The following is an 18,647-nucleotide window of genomic DNA, read 5'->3' as shown; positions in this document are numbered from 1 at the left end:
TTTTCTCACATAGCAGACAATCACAGACCAACATACCAGAAAATGACTCTACACGTCCACCTTTACTCTATCTGGAACAGGTTCTTGTATTTGCTTCAGAGAGTATTCATACACCTCAGCTTTTTCTCAGCCATCGACACAAAACACCCTCAATAATAACAAAAGTGAAAACATGTTTTTAGAAATTTGAGCAAATGTATTGACAATGAAATACACAAATATGTCCTTTACATAAGTATTCCCACCCCTGAGTCAATACAACGATTACAATTGTGAGTCTTTTGGGGTCTTTTTCTAAGAGCTTTGCACTCCTGGATTGTAAAATACTTGCCCATTATTCTTTTTAAAAAAATCTTCAAGCTCTGTCAAATTGGTTGCTAGACAACCATCATTGCTAGACAACCATTTAAGTCTTGCCATAGATGTTCATGTAGATTTAAGTCTAAACTGTTTCCCTCTAGGATCTTACCTGTGCTCAGCTCTATTCTGTTTATTTTTTATCCTAAAAAACTCCCTAGTCCTTGCCGATGGCAAGCATACTCATACCATGACGCAGCCACCACTATGCTTGAACATATGGTGAGTGGTACTCAGTAAGGGCTCCCGAGTGGCGCAGTGGCCTAAGGCACTGCATCTCATTGCTAGAGGCATCACTACAAACCCTGGTTTGATTCCATGCTGTATCACAACTGGCCGTGATTGGGAGTCCCACAATTGGCCGAGCGTTGTCCGGGTTTGGCTGGGGTAGTCCGTCATTGTAAATAAGAATTTGTTCTTAACTGACTTGCCTAGTTAAATAAAGGTTAAATACATTTTTAAAAAGTGTTGTATTGGATATGCCCCAAACATAACACTTTGTATTCAGGACAAAAAAGTTAATTGCTTTGCAACATTTTTAGTGCCTTGTTGCAAACTGGATGCATGTTTATTCTGTACAGGCTTATCACTATCAATTAGTTTAGTATTGTGGAGTAAAGACAATATTGTTGATCTATCCGCAGTGTTCTCCTATCACAGCTACAGTTGAGGTCGGAAGTTTACATACACCTTAGACAAATACATTTAAACTCAGTTTTTCACAATTCCTGACATTTAATCCTAGTAAAAAGTCCCTGTCTTAGGTCAGTTAGGATCACCACTTTATTATAAGAATGTTAAATGTCAGAATAGTAGTAGAGAATTATTTATTTCAGCTTTTATTTCTTTCATCACATTCCTAGGAGGTCAAAAGTTTACATACACTCAATTAGTATTTGGTACCATTGCCTTTAAATTGTTTAACTTGGGTCAAACATTTTGGGTAGCCTTCCACAAGCTTCCCACAATAAGTTGGGTGAATTTTGGCCCATTCCTCCTGACAAAGCTGCTGTAACTGAGTCAGGTTTGTAAAGCCTCCTTGCTCGCACATGCTTTTTCAGTTCTGCCCACAAATTTTCTATAGGATTGAGATCTGGGCTTTGTGATGGCCACTCCAACACCTTGACTTTGTTGTCCTTAAGCCATTTTGCCACAACTTTGGAAGTATGCTTGGGGTCATTGTCCATTTGCAAGACCCATTTGCGACCAAGCTTTTACTTCCTGATGTCTTGAGATGTTGCGTCAATATATCCTCATAATTTTCCTCCCTCATGATGCCACCTATTTTGTGAAGTGCACCAGTCCCTCCTGCAGCAAAGCACATCCACAACCTGATGCTGCCACCCCCGTGCTTCACGGTTGGGATGGTGTTCTTCGGGTTTGCAAGCCTCCGCCTTTTTCCTCCAAACAAAACGATTGTCATTATGGCCAAACAGTTCTATTTTTGTTTGTTCATCGGACCAGAGGACATTTATCCAACAAGTACGATCTTTGTCCCCATGTGCAGTTGCAAACCGTAGTCTGGCTTTTTTATGGTGGTTTTGGAGCAGTGGCTTCTTCCTTGCTGAGCGGCCTTTCAGGTTATGTCGATATAGGACTCGTTTTACTTGCATACTATTATTTGTACAGATGAACGTGGTGCCTTCAGGCATTTGGAAATTGATCCCAAGGATGAACCAGACTTGTGGAGGTTTACAACTTTTTTTCTGAGGTCTTGGCTGATTTCTTTTGATTTTCCCATGATGTCAAGCAAAGAGGCACTGAGTTTGAAGGTAGGCCTTGAAATACATCCACAAGTACACCTCCAATTGACTCACATGATGTCAATTAGCCTATCATAAGCTTCTAAAGCCATGACATCATTTTCTGGAATTTTCCAAGCTGTTTAAAGGCACAGTCAACTTAGTGTATGTAAACTTCTGACCCACTGGAATTGTGATACAGTGAATTATATATATAATTTGAATAATCTGAATAATCTGTCAGTAAACAATTGTTGGAAAAATTACTTGTGTCATGCACAAAGTAGATGTCCTAACTGACTTTCCAAAACTATAGTTTGTTAACAAGAAATGTGTGGAGTGGTTGAAAAACAAGTTTTAATGACTACAACCTAAGTGTATGTAAACTTCCAACTTCAACTGTATTAAACTCTAACTGTTTTAAAGTCACCATTGGCATCATGGTGAAATCCCTGAGAGGTTTCCTTCCTCTTCAGCAACTGAGTTAGAAAGAACGCCTGTATCTTTGTAGTGACTGGGTGTATTGATACACCATCCAGAGTGTAATTAATAACTTCATCGTGCTCAAAGGGATATTCAATGTCTTCTTTTTTATTTTTACCCATCTACCAATAGGTGCCCTTCTTTGCGAGTCATTGGAAAACCTCCCTGTTTTTTTTGGTTGAATATGTGTTTGAAATTCACTGCTCGACGGAAGGACCTTACAGATAATTGTGTGGGGTACAGAGATGAGGTAGTCATTCAAATATCACACTAAACACTATTATTGCACAAAGAGTGAGTCCATGCAACTTATTATGTGACTTGTTAAGAAGATTTTTACTCCTGAACTTATTTAGGCTTGCCATGACAAAGTGGTTGAATCCTTATCGACTCATAATTCCACTTTGACATTATGGGGTATTTTGTGTAAGCCAGTGACACATTTTTTATCCATTATAAATTTAGGCTGTAACACGACAAAATGTGGGAAAAGTCAAGGGGTGTGAACATTTTCTGAAGGCACTGTACTTCTGTTACAAGAATTATGTTCTCAATGTTCACAAACCAATTCAATCAAACTACTCAGTCTGCTCGATCAGGATTTGTAAAATACTGATTGAAATGAAGCAGACGGAGGCCCAACTAAAATAGACAATAAGGTTTATTCGCGGGAGAGAAGTCAGTATAAAATGTATTCTTTTTGTATTCTTGACTTTAGAACGTTCCCGTGAATAAACCTTATTGTCTATTTTAGCTGGGCCTCCGTCTGCTTCATTTCAATCAGTATCTTACAAATCCTGATTAGCAGACCGAGTAGTTTGATTGAATTGGTTTATGAACGTTGAGAACATAATTCTCGTAACAACTTCCTCTTTTGACCTTTGTGTAACTTTCTCCTCCTCAAATAAAACCTAATCCCCCTCAAATAAAACCTAAACACCCTCTCTGCTCCTCTCCACACAGAGCTCAATCTCTCCCTCCCTCCCTCCATCCATTTTTGTATTCAAAGAGACTGAGGTTCTTGTTTGTAATTAAAAGCCCTATAACATTTTTTAAAATAAAATATGACAATTATTATTCCTGCTCTGGCTCCTCTCAGGGCCCCCAGCACAGAGCAGAGCAGGCCAAACCCTTCCTGCATTCCTTTCTTAGCAGGCGCTTCATATCACAGACCCTGGGTGGTAGGTCGTCTAGTTAGAGCCTACTATCTGCAGAAGCAGGGCTGAGAGACAAGGGAGCCTACTATTTCATTAGTCAAACGGCCTGGAAGCGCTAGGAAGGAGAGAGGCTACGGTGTAAGTGTAGGCCAAGGCTGTGTGTGTGGGGTGGGTCATGTTAGGAAAGTCCAGCCCTTGACACCCAAACCAACAACTCCATAATGGTGTTGTCATACTTGCTGATTCATCTGAAGCCGCATAATAACGAGATGACTAATACAGTACTCCAATAGACATAGAATGGCTGTATGAATAGGAATATGTAGGCTGTAGAGGAGGCTGGTGGGAGGAACTATAGGAGGACAGGCTCATTGTAATGGCTGGAATGGAATTATTGGAACAATGTCAAACATGGTTTCCATATGTTTGATAAATTCCATGTAATTAATTCCAGTCATTACAGTGAGCCCTCCTCCTATAGTTCCTCCCACCAGCCTCCACTGATCAGCATATATATTTTTTTAATAACTCCCTAATGGACAAACTCACCAAACACACGTCATGGTTTGATAAACTTTTGACTGCGTGACCTTAGCTGAGGAACGTGGACTCATTTCAACTCAATTATCCGTGGTCACCAAATTCCTCAAACGCGCAGGCCTGTATAATGTTACATAACCATCTGACTATTCATTGAAACGAAACGAATGAAATCCCCTAATAACAAACACGGCCGAGGAACTACAAAACAGTCAGGCTTGACTCAGACCTCTAAAAGGCAAAGAGATTGGTTACAAAACGACAGAAAATCTATCTGCCCCAATAGCCTACAATTCACCAAAAGTCGTAAAACTAGAAGTGTGTCTAACTACAAGACCGTTTCGAACTTGATAACTGGCAGACTGAAAATCAACAGTGACAATTGACAGAGTGGAGAACAGGGACGGAAAGCAAACCGTGGCTGTTTGTCAACATGTCAGAGAACCTTTATAACAGTAGAGGAAACCGTCACAAATACACTGAACTCTGCACGTTGAGAAATCTTGGATAGCGTATCCCACGATACCACATGCACTCTAACATAGGAGTGGCCACAATGCGGACTTGCAATCTCAGCAAAAGCGTTTCTGGTGTGAGTGCAAGCACAAATGAATGCCTTTATATTAAATGGCAACGTCATCCTATTTGTGTAGTTACATTATTGGACGCAACATTTGCTTCTGTAAGGCACTTAGATACACAATGTTGCAACCCGCGTCACTGAAACAATGATCGATATGGTGCGCAGACTATATGAGCATTCCATTTTGAAGTTCAAAATTCGTGTTCACTGAAAACAGAAACTGAAGAAATCGAGACATGCAACTTCGTAGATTTGGGAATTGTAGACTAGATTATTATTTTTTTAAAGGCCATAACATTTCGATGTGTAAGGCTATAAAAACTTCCTCCCGAAACGGGTTTAGTTTCTGTAGGAAACAAATGTCAAAACATGTTGACGGATTAAAAACATGCCTTGCACTCCAGCTGTCCCAACTAGTGGGATACTATGTACCTATTTGCATTCATCTTTGAAACAAGACCGGAATAGAAATAAAATGTCGAAATATCTATAGGGTAGTCTAGCCAATAACTTATTACGCAGTAATTAACGAATGTTATTCGTCCAGAGCTATCTTATGACATCGGGCCTCGACTGACCACTAGTCCAAAAGTATCCTTGAATCGAGGGAAAATGACAGCAGATCGTTGGGTGATGTAATTTAGCCAACAAAAATACAGGATTTGATTTGTTATTCGTCAAAAAAAAGCATTTACACGTTTTCTGCCCATAACATAAGGCTTGCGCATGGCATTATATTTCCAAATTGATCCACACATTTTAGTCCATGAATGCTCCCTTCTGTCCATTGACATGTAACTGTGAACAAATGAAGGGGAAACGATGGAACATAATTGAAACGTAATTGACACAGATAAATCACCCTTTGACAACCATCTATTGCAGAATGACATTTGTTTTATTTGGGCACATGAATTAAGATGAGATTTTTGGTTTTGTGCAAGAGGGGAAAATCTCTCAGAAGAGCTTGGCCCTGGCCTGACAAACCCCATTCCACACAGAAAGATTGCAGACCCGTTTGCTGCACATTTTTTTTTTGTCTGAACGAGATTCACTTTTTATTACCCCCCCCCCCCCCCCCACTTCACTCCTAACTACCTATTTAACCTTGGGAAATAACTGTTATACGGAACATTGTTTTCATTGCCACACCATCATAATCAGTTAAAGTAAATTGTTTTCATTTTTAAACCCGTTTAGCCAAATAAAACATTGACAAAATGAAGTGGTACATACCATAGCATTCCTCCCTCTTCTCTCGTTCACTCCTTTCTCTCCAATGTCCTCCGTCGCAACTCGCAAAAACAGCAATCCCAACGTCTCGAGAATATAATTAGGAAAGAGGGGAAATTCTACTCCTCTAACAGTCACATAAATCTATATATTTCCCTTTTGGACACTTGGTATATTTCTTTCCCCTGAAATCAAGTCTCTATTTTCACAAGTAGCGTATTAAGTTTTCGGTACCATCTGCATGTTTAGTTCCTCCTCTTCCCTTTGCACACAACACAATTATCTAAATTATCTCGGGAAAATGCAGTAGAACTTCAGTTTCTTGTCCGCTGAATGTTCGCGTTAGGAAAGAGGGGGCGTTAGAAAGGCTTGAGTCGTTGTGTTTGCCTCTTGGTTCACCACGTTGTTTTGACCAATTGTTATTTCCTTTGTTGTGTCCAATATACACGTCTGCCCATACGCGTACACAGAATATGCCGTGTTAGGTGATGCGCAGTGCTCATTTAATAATAGCAACCCTAAATGTTGTGTTTCCTATGAGTATCACTTCCCAGACTGTCCAAATGTATGACAGTGTGTAAGTGTATTTTTTTACAGCTTCCCAATAATGGCGGCCCGGCCCTTCTCCAGAATACAGCCTCTCTCCTCCTCTGTCCTATTCGGAGAATAGAGAGAGGGAGCTGTAGCCTACCACAGCGTAGTCTCGCCCAGTGGCGCTTGGACACAATTACAACACACAGACATTCTGTTTCTAAATAACATAATTGCTTTTATTCTCCTAATAGTTAATGTTATTCATCATACTTCGTTTTATTTTATTTTGCTGTATTAATTATACACTTCAATTTAAAGGGGCAATCTGCAATAGCGACATCAGTTTTTGGAAACAAATGAATGACACACCCATGAATTCTTGAAGAACATAGCTTATAAATGCCTCATGAACTTAGTTTATCTGTCATACCCCCATCAGAACGCAACATATAAGCTTGTTTTACTACAATGTTTGTAAACAAAGTAATTGTAAACAAACACTAACTCAAAACATGGTCAAATTACACTGAGTATACAAAACATTAAGAACACCTGCTCTTTCCTTGACTTGACACATCCAGGTAAAAGCTATGATCCCTAATCGATGTCACTTGTTAAATCCACTTCAATCAGTGTAGATGAGGGGGAGTACACAGGTTAAAGACGGATATTTAAGCCTTGAGACAGTTGAGACTTGGATTGTGTGTGTGCCATTCAGAGGGGGAAAATATTTAAGTGCCTTTGAAGGGGGTATGGTAGTAGGTGCCAGGCAAATTGTATTTGTCACATGCGCCAAATACAACAGGTGTAGTAGACCTTACAGTGAAATGCTTACTTACAAGCCCTAACCAACAATGTAGTTTATATATTTTTTAGGTTTTTTAAATACCTAAAAAAAAAATAAGAATAAGAAATAAAAGCAAACAATTATTAAAGAACAGCAGTAAAATAACAATAGTGAGGCTAAATACAGGGGGTACCGGTACAGAGTCAATGTGCGGGGGCACCGGTGTCAAGGTATTTGAGGTAATATCTAAATCTATGTAAAATCATTAAAGTGACTATGCATAGATAATAACAGAGAGTAGCAGCAGTGTAAACAATGGGGGGGGGGGGGGGGGGGGGGCAATGCAAATAGTCTAGGTATCAATTTGATTAAATGTTCAGGAGTCTTATGGCTTGGGGGTAGAAGCTGTTTAGAAGCCTCTTGGACCTAGACTTGGTGCTCCGGTATTGCTTGCCGTGCGTTAGCAGAGAGAACAGTCTATGACTAGGGTGGCTGGAGTCTTTGAACATTTTTAGGTTCTTCCTCTGGCCCGAGTGATGTACTGGGCCGTATGCACTACCCTCTGTAGTGCCTTGCGGTCGGAGGCCGAGCAGTTACCATACCAGGCAGTGATGCAACCAGTCAGGATGCTCTCAATGGTGCAGCTGTATAACCTATTGAGGATCTCAGGACCCATGTCAAATCTTTTCAGTTTTCTGAGGGGGAATGGGTGTTGTCGTGCCCTTTTCATGACTGTCTTGGTGTGCTTGGACCATGTTAGTTTGTTGGTGATGTGGACACCAAGGAATTTGAAGCTCCCAACCTGCTCCACGACAGCCCCATCGATGAGAATGGGGGCGTGCTCGGTCCTCCTTTTCCTGTAGTCCATAATCATCTCCTTTGTCTTGATCACGTTGAGGGAGAGGTTGTTGTCCTGGCACCACACGGCGAGGTCTCTGACCTCCTCCCTATAGGCTGTCTCGTCATTGTCGGTTATCAGCCCTACCACTGTTGTGTCACAGGCAAACTTAATGATGGTGTTGGAGTCTTGCCTGGCCGTACAATCATGAGTGATCAGGGAGTACAGGAGGGGACTGAACACACACCCCTGAGGGGTCCTCGTGTTGAGGATCAGCGTGGAAGATGTGTTGTTACCTACCCTTACCACCTGGGGGCGGCCCGTCAGGAAGTCCAGGATCCAGTTGCAGGGGGAAGTGTTTAGTCCCAGGGTTCTTAGCTTAGTGATGAGCTTTTGAGGGCACTATGGTGTTGAACGCTGAGCTGTTGTCAATGAATAGCATTCTCACATAGGTGTTCCTTTTGTCCAGGTGGGAAAGGGCCGTGTGGAATGCAATAGAGATCGCATCATCTGTGGATCTGTTAGGGCGGTATGCAAATTGGAGTGGGTCTAGGGTCTCTGGGATAATGGTCTTGATGTAAGCCATGACCAGCCCCCTTCAAAGCATTTCATGGCTACAGATGTGAGTGCTACGGGTCGGTAGTCATTTAGGCATGTTACCTTAGTGTTCTTATGCACAGGGACTATGATGGTCTGCTTGAAACATGTTGGTATTACAGTCTCAGAAAAGGAGAGGTTGAAAATGTCAGTGAAGACACTTGACAGTTGGTCAGCGCATGCTCGGAGTACACGTCCTGGTATTCCGTCTGGCCCTGCGCCCTTGTGAATGTTGACATGTTTAAAGGTCTTACTCACTTCGGCTGCGGAGAGTGTGATCACACAGTAGTTCGGAACAGCTGATGCTCTCATGCATGTTTCAGTGTTACTTGCCTCGTAGCGAGCATAGAAGTAATTTAGCTCATCTGGTAGGCTTGTGTCACTGGGCAGCTCTTGGCTATGATTCCCTTTGTAGTCTGTAATAGTTTGCAAGCCCTACCACATCCGACGAGCGTCGGAGCTGGTGTTGTACGATTCGATCTTAATCCTGTATTGACGCTTTCCCTGTTTGATGGTTCGTCAGAGGGCATAGCGGGATTTCTTATAAGCTTCCGGGTTAGAGTCCCGCTCCTTGAAAGGCACACCAGTTTGTGTCGAGATCTGCAACGCTTCTGGGTTTTTCACACTCAACAGTTTCCCATGTGTATCAAAAACGGTCCACGACCCAAAGGACACAACTGTGGGAAGCATTGAAGTCAACATGGGCCAGCATCCCTGTGGAACGCTTTTGACACCTTATAGAGTCCATGCCCTGATAAATTAAGGCTGTTCTGAGGGCAAAAGGAGGGTGCAACTCAATATTAGGAACGTGTTCCAAATTTTGGGTATGCTCAGTGTGTGATTTTGATATCACGGATGGTCAGTCCTTGCATCCATAGCTCTGTCTATGAATTTTAGTGGTAACATTTCTCTAGCCTCATACATCAGCTTTGGACCAAAACAGGGGTTGGGAAAACGCTTTGTTATTGTTTCAACTGCTGATTGCCCCTTTAACTGCACATACCCTTAATTGGTAGAATAATTTTAAAAAAAATAGGTAAAGGCAATTTAGGACATGAAATGAGATGAAACTTGCAAGAACTGGAGAAAAAAACTTCCAGCAAATTCGTTTAATTTTTTAAAATTCATTGCATTTTAATCCATTTCCTGGAATTGACCCCAACTCTTGCAGGAGAACAGATGTATCCATGTCTGGCAATTATAGATAAAAACCATTTTCACAATATCATGTCAGTTATGCCTTCACCACACAAATACACTCAGTTCTCTCTCCAAACTAGTAAATAGCGTACTTGTATTGCATTTGATGTATTTTATATAAAATGCAACAAATGCCTAACTTACTGGCTTCACTGACTTCCGTACACAAATAATTCATGTACGACACTCCCATATCTTCCTTTACAATATTAACGAATCCTATATCTGATCCAGCACACAGGGAGAATGGGAGAGAGAGTATTGTTTTTTTTTAGCCATTCAGAAAATCAATCATCTCAAAGCTCATTCCAGGTCCTCTAGATTTACTCATGCCACATCTCTCATATGGCTGTTTATTGAATTGTTGGAGATAACTTTAAACCTGAGAAGAATTCAGTAGTCCTGATTATAGTCCTGATTTAAATGATATTGCCTTCTCCAAGAGGATATGACTTGACAATATAAAAACCACAAACACATGAAAGTTAAAGATAGAGATTCCACGGAGAGAGAAATGATGTATTGCAAGCTAAATATGATTGTTGTTCTACAACTCAAAACAGATGTTTAGTGGCTTGGGGACTTTGTCACGCATTGAATCTCTTTCTCTATCTCTTTCTCTCTCCCTCTCTGTCTCTCTCTCACACACAACACACACAACAGTGGAAGCTGCTAAGGGGAGGATGGCTGATAATAATGGCTGGAATGGGGCAAATGGAATGGCATCCAACACATGTGTTTGATGTATTTGATACCATTCCACTAATTACTCTCCAGCCATTACCACGAATTAAGATGCCACCAACTTCCTGTGACACACACACACACACACAGTGGCGTACAGCAGTTTTGCGGGGCCCCCGCAAGGTCTGAGAGCACCCCCCCCCCCCCCACCCCACCCCCGCACACACACCTTACAACATGTAGTCTGAATCAGGCTGTCATTAACTGATCCTCATGTATATGTATTCTTCGGGGTGGAAGTTCACCCATACAAAGTAACATCCAATAGGGTTGGATAACTTTATCTCTTTATTGGCAGAATATTTGATCATAATTACTTTGCTAAAAATTCCAAACAGTCCACATACTCTAACAGTTACTCTTGATCTTTGTATTAATGTTTTATGATAGGTGAACATCCTCCCTTTAAACACACAAGTTGAAAGTACAGCACTCCGAGTCAACAAGCTGCTTGCGGTCCAATCATTTTAGTCAGTGAGTTCACAGCGATATTTACATGACCTCAGTCACACAGAGCAAGATTAGCAGGGGTCAAAGTTTCATTCATAATCTGTCCCTGTTTTACATTTTCTCCTCTACAACTGAACTACTACTGGCCACTCACTGCGACAAGCTAGCCCAACTATACCGATCTCTCTGACCAAGACCTTTCTGAAAGTTTTTTTGTTTTTTAACCAAAGTATTACATTTGGGAAATGCTCTGAACTGTTTCATACGCTCCTATTCATTTAAAGCCACAACAGCCTTGGAAAACCATTGGAAAACAACACAGCAAAGCAGTCTAACGAGAGAAGAACGGCCCTGTTTTCTACTTGGTTTCCCCCCTTTTTCTCTATCCCATCTCAACTCTCTCTCTATGCAGCTGAAATATTTCTGGGTCCCAGGGGCATGCACATTCCTCCCCCTCACAGTTGTGCAATCCCTGACAATCAACCGCCCTCCCCCCCTTCGGCCTCCCTGGCCCAACGCACGGCACAGAGGAGCTGTCCAAACTGTCTGGACAATGTTCTGCAGTGGATCGACTACCCACCAGACCAGTTAACAAACTCATGGGCCCTGACTTTGCAGAAAACAGCCAAATGATGTAACACAAATGGCTGACCCTCCATTTTGAGACTTCTTGGTGTGGGGTTGGGAAGAAAATAGTATTCCCTACCTTCGGTGTGAAAGTCAACATGTGTTTTGTTGTTTTTGCTGAGATTTAGTGTTGTGTCCCAATCTGCCTGTATAATAGCCAATGTTACACCCTGCAAATAGTCCTTGTGGTTGAAGGCATGATGTCAGAGAGTTTGTAATGTATGTTTCATTTGGACTATGGAAAAATTTAAAAGTAGCATGGTTTCTTCCCTCAGGTTTAATAGGGTCAACAGAAATCAATGATAATGGAATAGGTCAAAATTATATGAGACATATTGATTATATATCTGTCTCTTTTTTCCTTTTCATAGTCAAGCACAGTGGTAGCCTATAATATTTTATTTTTTATTAAGATATTTTTTTTTATCTTTATTGAACAAGGCAAGTCAGTTAAGGACAAATTCTTATTTACAATGACAGCCTACACTATAACGCAATTTTCCATTTTATTTTAGATAATTGAATTCCTCCTAGCTTACGACAACTCACAAAAACCATAGCACTTAGCTTGAAGTGATACTTTATCAACATACTTGAAGTGATGTCAACAAAATGTAATGTGCCATAAGATACAATAATAAGTCAAAGTGCCTGTAAATGATTAATACTGCAACATTTGCACTTTCCCTTGCTGACTTTTTTTGTTGCTTGATTGGTAAAACCTAAACCATATAAATACAATTTTCTTAACTTTCTATCGAACGATTTTACGGGTCTGATAAAACTACATTTCCCACAATGCCATGCACCGTTTCCTGTACATCATACTCGTGAAGATAGCGGGCAATCGGTCGTCAAAACAATCCTATCATTTTGAGAATTTATGTCAAATCAAATATATAAATCACCAGGCTACGGGAATTGATATTGTTTAAAACAACCGACTCAAAGAAAAGACAATGGTATGTTTGCAATTGGGTACATTTTGTGGCCAATTGCTTTGCTCTAACGTTAGCTAATGTCGTTCGCCAGTCTCATGTGAAATGTATGAGACGCCTAGAAATCATAGCCAGCTAGATAACGTTATATATTCGAATTAAACAAACCTATCGATTTAAATTAATCAATTAGCTATATCCGGCTCCCAACTTTGTTTTACGAAGCAACTGCCTGGCTTGCATGTATGTCAGCAGTAACGTTAGACTAGTTAGCCACCTAGCTAGTTAACGTTAGCTATCGAACATAACTAGCTAGCTATATATATTTACCTGACAGGGCGTGGCTAGTCAGGCTAGCTAACGTTAGCTAGTAATCTAGGCGTTGTAAAGGAATGCACATCCGTCTGCACACTCTTAACCAATCAGCCATGCTCAGAAATGCACTGTTTGGGCTTTGTTATAGTATGAGGTGAAACTGATGATGCATAGGAGTGGTGATAACGTCCAGTGAACCCATAGTTCGATCTGAGAAGGCATATCCAAGACCAGGCTAGCAAGGGTTCAAGGTTTCAGAATGTTCAAATGGAAATCAGGTGTGTAGAACGCCTATGACTCTCTGACAAGAGAAACGGCGAAAATCAAGTTCTATAACTATATTACATCAAGGCCTAGGCTAGCGTGGCTAACGTTATATTGCGAGTAGAGAATATTAGGATGTAACTAGCCACGTTACTATAGCAGGGATGTAACTAGCTACATTACAATATCAGGGCTCTCAAACCCTGTTCCTAGAGAGTCAGTCAACCCTAATAATTAGCTTGTTGATAAACTGAACCAGGTTAGTTACAACTGGGGTTGGAGTGGAAACTTACAGGAGGGTAGTTCTCCAGGAACAGTGTTGGAGACCCACTGTACTAGACTGCAGAACATTTCTCACGCTTCATTTTCTCTCCTCCCCTGCCATACAGATCCGCTTCATCCTTATTCAGAACCGAGCAGGGAAGACCCGACTGGCCAAGTGGTACATGCAGTTTGATGACGATGAGAAACAGAAGCTGATTGAGGAGGTACATGCTGTGGTGACTGTCCGTGATGCCAAGCACACCAACTTTGTGGAGGTAAGGCTTTGCATTGATGCCACGTCTGTGCATTGGTGTGTGCCCTAATGTAGGCTATTAGTTTCTGGCAATTGTATTCATTGTCACTATCTGGCCATTCTAGAATGGCTGGAAGCAACTAGGGACTATAACTCAAGGTCTGGAGCTGCATTTGGCACTTTATAGTGACGTGGGCCTAAATTGTATCATACATTTTGACACTGACGAGACGGTGGATAAAAGGCTATTTTCTACTGATATGCTGTAGCTCTAATTGGTTAACCAAGTTTAATTTAATATTTCATTGTAAATGGAAAAAGTACTGCTTGCAAGTCCATTTCAATTCTACTGTAAGTATTCTTAGATAAAATCAAAACCACATATTGAGATGCTTGTCTGTCTTGTCTCCAGTTCAGGAACTTCAAGATCATCTATAGGCGCTATGCAGGTCTGTACTTCTGTATATGTGTGGACGTGACAGACAACAACCTGGCATACCTGGAGGGCATTCACAACTTTGTGGAGGTATGACACTAAACACATCAACTCACACGTAGACTGTTTTATTATGATGACCTACAATGTGGGAGCTGTTTTAGGTCAATGACTCTTCGGCTGGTTATGTGAAGGAATGTGGGCTAATCAAATTTCCACCTTAATAGCTGAATGATTAGGCATATTTTATTAGTAAACGATTGTAACGATGTGCTCCTACAGAGCTCTTTGGAATACAGAGTACCACAGCATGAGTCATAATACCCAGAAAACATAGCGGTCAGACGGAAATAGTTCCAATTGTTAATCCACCATTCATTTTTCTCATAGGATATTTTAGAAACACTTAAAAATACGGGCTGTGTTTCGTGCAGGCTTACCCTGGCGGGACGTTTTGATAACTGGAAATCCCTCTAGGACAATGTGACTTATCAATCAATATATTTAACTATAAAGAAGAAAACAAATGAAACGCTAATGTGGCTACCATAAAGAACTACAAGTTGCTGTGACCATCTGGACGAGAATGCCGAATCGAGGCAAATCTCTGGATTAACTATCTAAATTTAGACATGTGTAAATTGGCAATACCAGTTAGCAAAGGTGTCAGCTAGAGATGACATGCAGGGATTTGTAGTTTTGCATGACGTCTACGTTGATGCCAATTAGCACTTTTGAATCTGAGAGTAAATAGAGCTGAATATATTGAAAAGTCACCTTGTCCGAGATACATTTTCTTCATCAAAATGTCACTCCGGGGTAAGCCTACACAAAACACAGCCCTTATTTTAAATGTTCCTAAAATCCCCTATGGGGAAAAACGCCAGGTCGTATGGGTATTATGACACCTCCACTGTGGGGCTCTATTTTCTATGCATTCTTACCCAGTGTAATACGCCCCCTATAGTCTTTCGCCTCGCTGCAAAAGTAAGACCAAAACAAAGTGTGGGGGGGGGGGAATCTCTGGTGTTCTTTGTTCCCGAAAAGCATTCCCTGGGTGGCATTCCTCCCGGGTCGAGGGGAAACAGCGGAACAGCTCGCACTGTGCTCCCTGTCCGAGGGACAGGCGGAATGTGGCTGTGAAGGAAAACAGCTGAGATTTCCGACACTGTTCAAGAGCACCGTGTCCTGGAATGCTGGACTTCCTCAGGCCCTTAAATGACCACGGCTTCATCTCAAATGATTCCCTATATAGGCTAGTGCACTACTTCAGACCAGAGCCGTTGTTAAATTGTTAATGTAACAAAACCTGACCTCTTCCTTTTCCCCCTTTTAGGTGTTGAATGAGTATTTCCACAACGTATGCGAGTTGGACCTGGTGTTCAACTTCTACAAGGTAAGAGTAAAAGTGTTGAGATTTAATTTCAAAACCAAACACTCTGTGCTAAGAGGAAAGACAAAGGAGTGGAAGAAACCCGGGGGAGGTGAAGATACAATTTCAATGTATTTTCTTTCCTTGCAATGGGGAGGTGCCATGGCAACGAGGATGGGACGCATAATTACAACAGTCAATTAGGCTCCTCCACACTAGTTTGGCGGCGATTGGTTTTCCTCTACAGGAAATGCTAAGCAATTAAATCTCTCCACCTGATAACCGCCCTTTAAGCAGTTATCGTGTCAATTACGTAAGGTATTTCTGAATATTCGCCCACTCGCTGAAACTTAAACAAACGCGGCCCACGGTGAAAGCTGCTGCGCTCTGCGATTTCTTCTGAGTCAAAGAAACCAGAGTGCCAGAAAGCGACATGATGGCAAACATCAGCTCATCTCAACATCAACCCCCCCTCTTTTAGATCTAGTGCCACAGCAGCAAGGCCTACTACGCACAGCTAGAAAGACACATATACATAATGGGGTGAAGATGAATCTGAAGGATCTATACAGTTCTCCAACACTTCTGTTTTTAAAGCTGTGTGTACAGGGCGTTTGAGCGGTGCAGTAGGCTGACCTGTGTCCTAACCTGCTTCTACTCGTCCTGTGTGTTCTGTCCCAGGTGTACACGGTGGTGGACGAGATGTTCCTGGCGGGGGAGATCAGAGAGACGAGCCAGACCAAGGTCCTCAAGCAGCTGCTAATGCTCCAGTCCCTCGAGTAGCCAACAGAGCAGCCATCTTGAACAGTCCATCGCCTAACCCCATCAATGTCACTCTGGAATGGACCCCTCTCATTTGCCAGCCTCCATGGAGCAGGCTCCACCCCTTACAGAAACCAGGGGCTTATTCACAAAGTCACAGAAGGTTCAGATAGAAATGCATGGTGTAGAACAGACATTTGTCATGCAGAATTGGGAATCTAGTCAGCTCTACACATTACATTTCTATTTGCAACAATGACAGTTTCAACCTCCTGATTATGCCCCATAAAGACTGTATTTTGGTGATGCGTGGCAGATATGGCCCTTAACATTTTCATTTCTTAACCACCAGTTCAAGTAAAATCATCTGGATGAATACATTTGCAGCACTGAAAATAAATGTTCTCTCTATGCCCTGTCTCAAGCTGGAGGCTGCACTTATGGCAGACTAGGGTTGCCAGTTATTCACCGGTGTATACTGCCTATACTAGTGGAGAGCGAGGATAACAATGATGCACTGTTCTGGCAACCCCAGAGCGGCACTAAAGTAGCTAACAAGCACAAGAAAACACTTGTAAACGGCTTGTGATATCCCTGTCTACTGTTCACCATACTTCTGCCTGGGAGAATCACAGTTTGAGCTGCAGAGTGACTAAACCACCACTACGAATGCCCACTGAACTCTGGTGGTGGTTCACAGTTCAATGGAGTGCACTGGTAATGGCAACCTGTAAAGGGTCGCATCTACTGTGATATTGAATAGGAGATTCTCTGGTCTTAACTTAATATCATGTCAGGTTGTATATCAGACAATGCGTCTCCACTCCACATATGGTGCTTGTTAGTCACACCCAGATGTGTTCAAATTTAAATACACACTACTACTTTAAGATAAAGGAAACTCAACAGGAAAGAAAGTTACTGATAAGGAATCTAGCTAATGGAAATATACAGTGATATATTTTACGTGAAGTTTGTTTTGTATGGTGTATATATATATATAGTGTGTAACCATTGTTGTCCATTCCAGGCCTTTCCTCAGCTTCTGCCTCTCTCGTCACTGGGTGTTTAAAACACAGATCCGAATTGGGGGAAATTCCATTAATATTCACTGGTCACCTCATTCATACTACAAACAATGGGTTTCGAACATCAACCAGAGGCCAAACAATAGGTCCAAAACTCCAGAGGCACTTATCTAGGTCTGTGACGCCACCTTGTACCGCTTCTCATTGTAAACATATCCAGTCTTGCACCTCCCAACATATCACACGTTACTATTATGGTCTGTTAAATGTTTTGTTTTTTGGGGCTATAGTGAGAGATGTACTGCTTCTCCTCCTCTCTTGTCATGTGAGTTTAGGTGTTACTGTCATTCTATTCCAGTGAGTGTATATACCAAAAAAAAATCTAAGTACTAAATAAAGTGTTACAAATATCTTGTGCTTTTTGATACTGTAGATAATGTGATGTACATTGGAAACACATTCATTTTTGTAGTTATATCACCATCTAGTGGTATTAAACCAGCATAGCCTTCACGTTCTGGAATCTGCCCTCTGAGGTCATTCTAGCAGCCTCCCAGTGATCGATAAAATCAATCAATATATCCACTTCAGATACATTAACCCACTCTGCCTGTTACTCCACTGACCCACAAACAGAAATTCAGACACGCAAAGCTTTTACCATGTAGACTAGCATATGAAGTCTTCCCTGATACACTAACCGTACCCTACTGTCTCCATGGCGGATAGGCAACCAGGTTGAAACAATGAACGCGTGTGCACATATTTAAAAAGACATGATTCGCAAATCAAAATCCACATTTAAAAAGCCAAGTTGATTTCGAATAGACCTTTAAAATGAACAAGCAAACCTTCCCTGCCAAAAACAATCCAATAGACAAATATTAATTTACAGCAGATTATTCAGATGTACAGTAGTTCTTAAAATGATTCCATCACATTGGTTACTAAGCAACAACTGAGTTTCTGCTCCGTTCCGAGTGGAGAAAAGACAGGAGACGTTAAGGACAGACTAAGTTAATATTAGGCCGATGGCCCAAAGATTAAGTTCTTACGATGCAGCCAATAGAATACTCAGCATTATTGAGACCAGGGTTCAATGGTATTAGGGTCGAGCAGCATGGAGTGCAGCACTACTGTCGT

At 41.5% G+C, this 18,647-nt stretch overlaps 2 protein-coding genes across 2 annotated transcripts in view; one reads left to right on the top strand and one right to left on the bottom strand.

Annotated features, from left to right (window-relative positions):
* Positions 1-6,763, bottom strand: part of LOC139385491 (rho GTPase-activating protein 35-like) — an 82,638-nt gene extending 75,875 nt beyond the window's left edge. The window contains exon 1 of the mRNA XM_071130591.1: positions 6,099-6,763. The gene's annotated coding sequence lies outside the window, so the exon portion shown is untranslated. The remainder of the gene's footprint in view (positions 1-6,098) is intronic.
* Positions 6,764-12,667: 5,904 nt separating this feature from the next.
* LOC139386371 (AP-2 complex subunit sigma) lies at positions 12,668-17,921 on the top strand. The gene is made up of 5 exons (XM_071131915.1): positions 12,668-12,834; positions 13,779-13,928; positions 14,319-14,432; positions 15,679-15,738; positions 16,396-17,921. The coding sequence occupies exons 1-5, from the start codon at positions 12,832-12,834 to the stop codon at positions 16,495-16,497; spliced, it is 429 nt and encodes a 142-aa protein (XP_070988016.1). The 5' UTR covers positions 12,668-12,831; the 3' UTR covers positions 16,498-17,921.
* The last annotated feature ends 726 nt before the right edge of the window (positions 17,922-18,647 follow it).

The sequence above is a fragment of the Oncorhynchus clarkii genome, chromosome 27, assembly GCF_045791955.1.
Source record: "Oncorhynchus clarkii lewisi isolate Uvic-CL-2024 chromosome 27, UVic_Ocla_1.0, whole genome shotgun sequence".
Lineage (NCBI taxonomy): Eukaryota > Metazoa > Chordata > Actinopteri > Salmoniformes > Salmonidae > Oncorhynchus > Oncorhynchus clarkii.
Note: the sequence above shows the minus strand (reverse complement) of the source record. Positions and strands in the feature narration are given on the sequence as shown.

Excerpts from the sequence above, each read along its gene's own strand:
- LOC139386371 (XM_071131915.1), top strand. Across the intron at positions 14,433-15,678 it reads GCATTCACAACTTTGTGGAG|GTGTTGAATGAGTATTTCCA; the intron begins GTATGACACTAA and ends TCCCCCTTTTAG. Across the intron at positions 15,739-16,395 it reads TGGTGTTCAACTTCTACAAG|GTGTACACGGTGGTGGACGA; the intron begins GTAAGAGTAAAA and ends GTTCTGTCCCAG.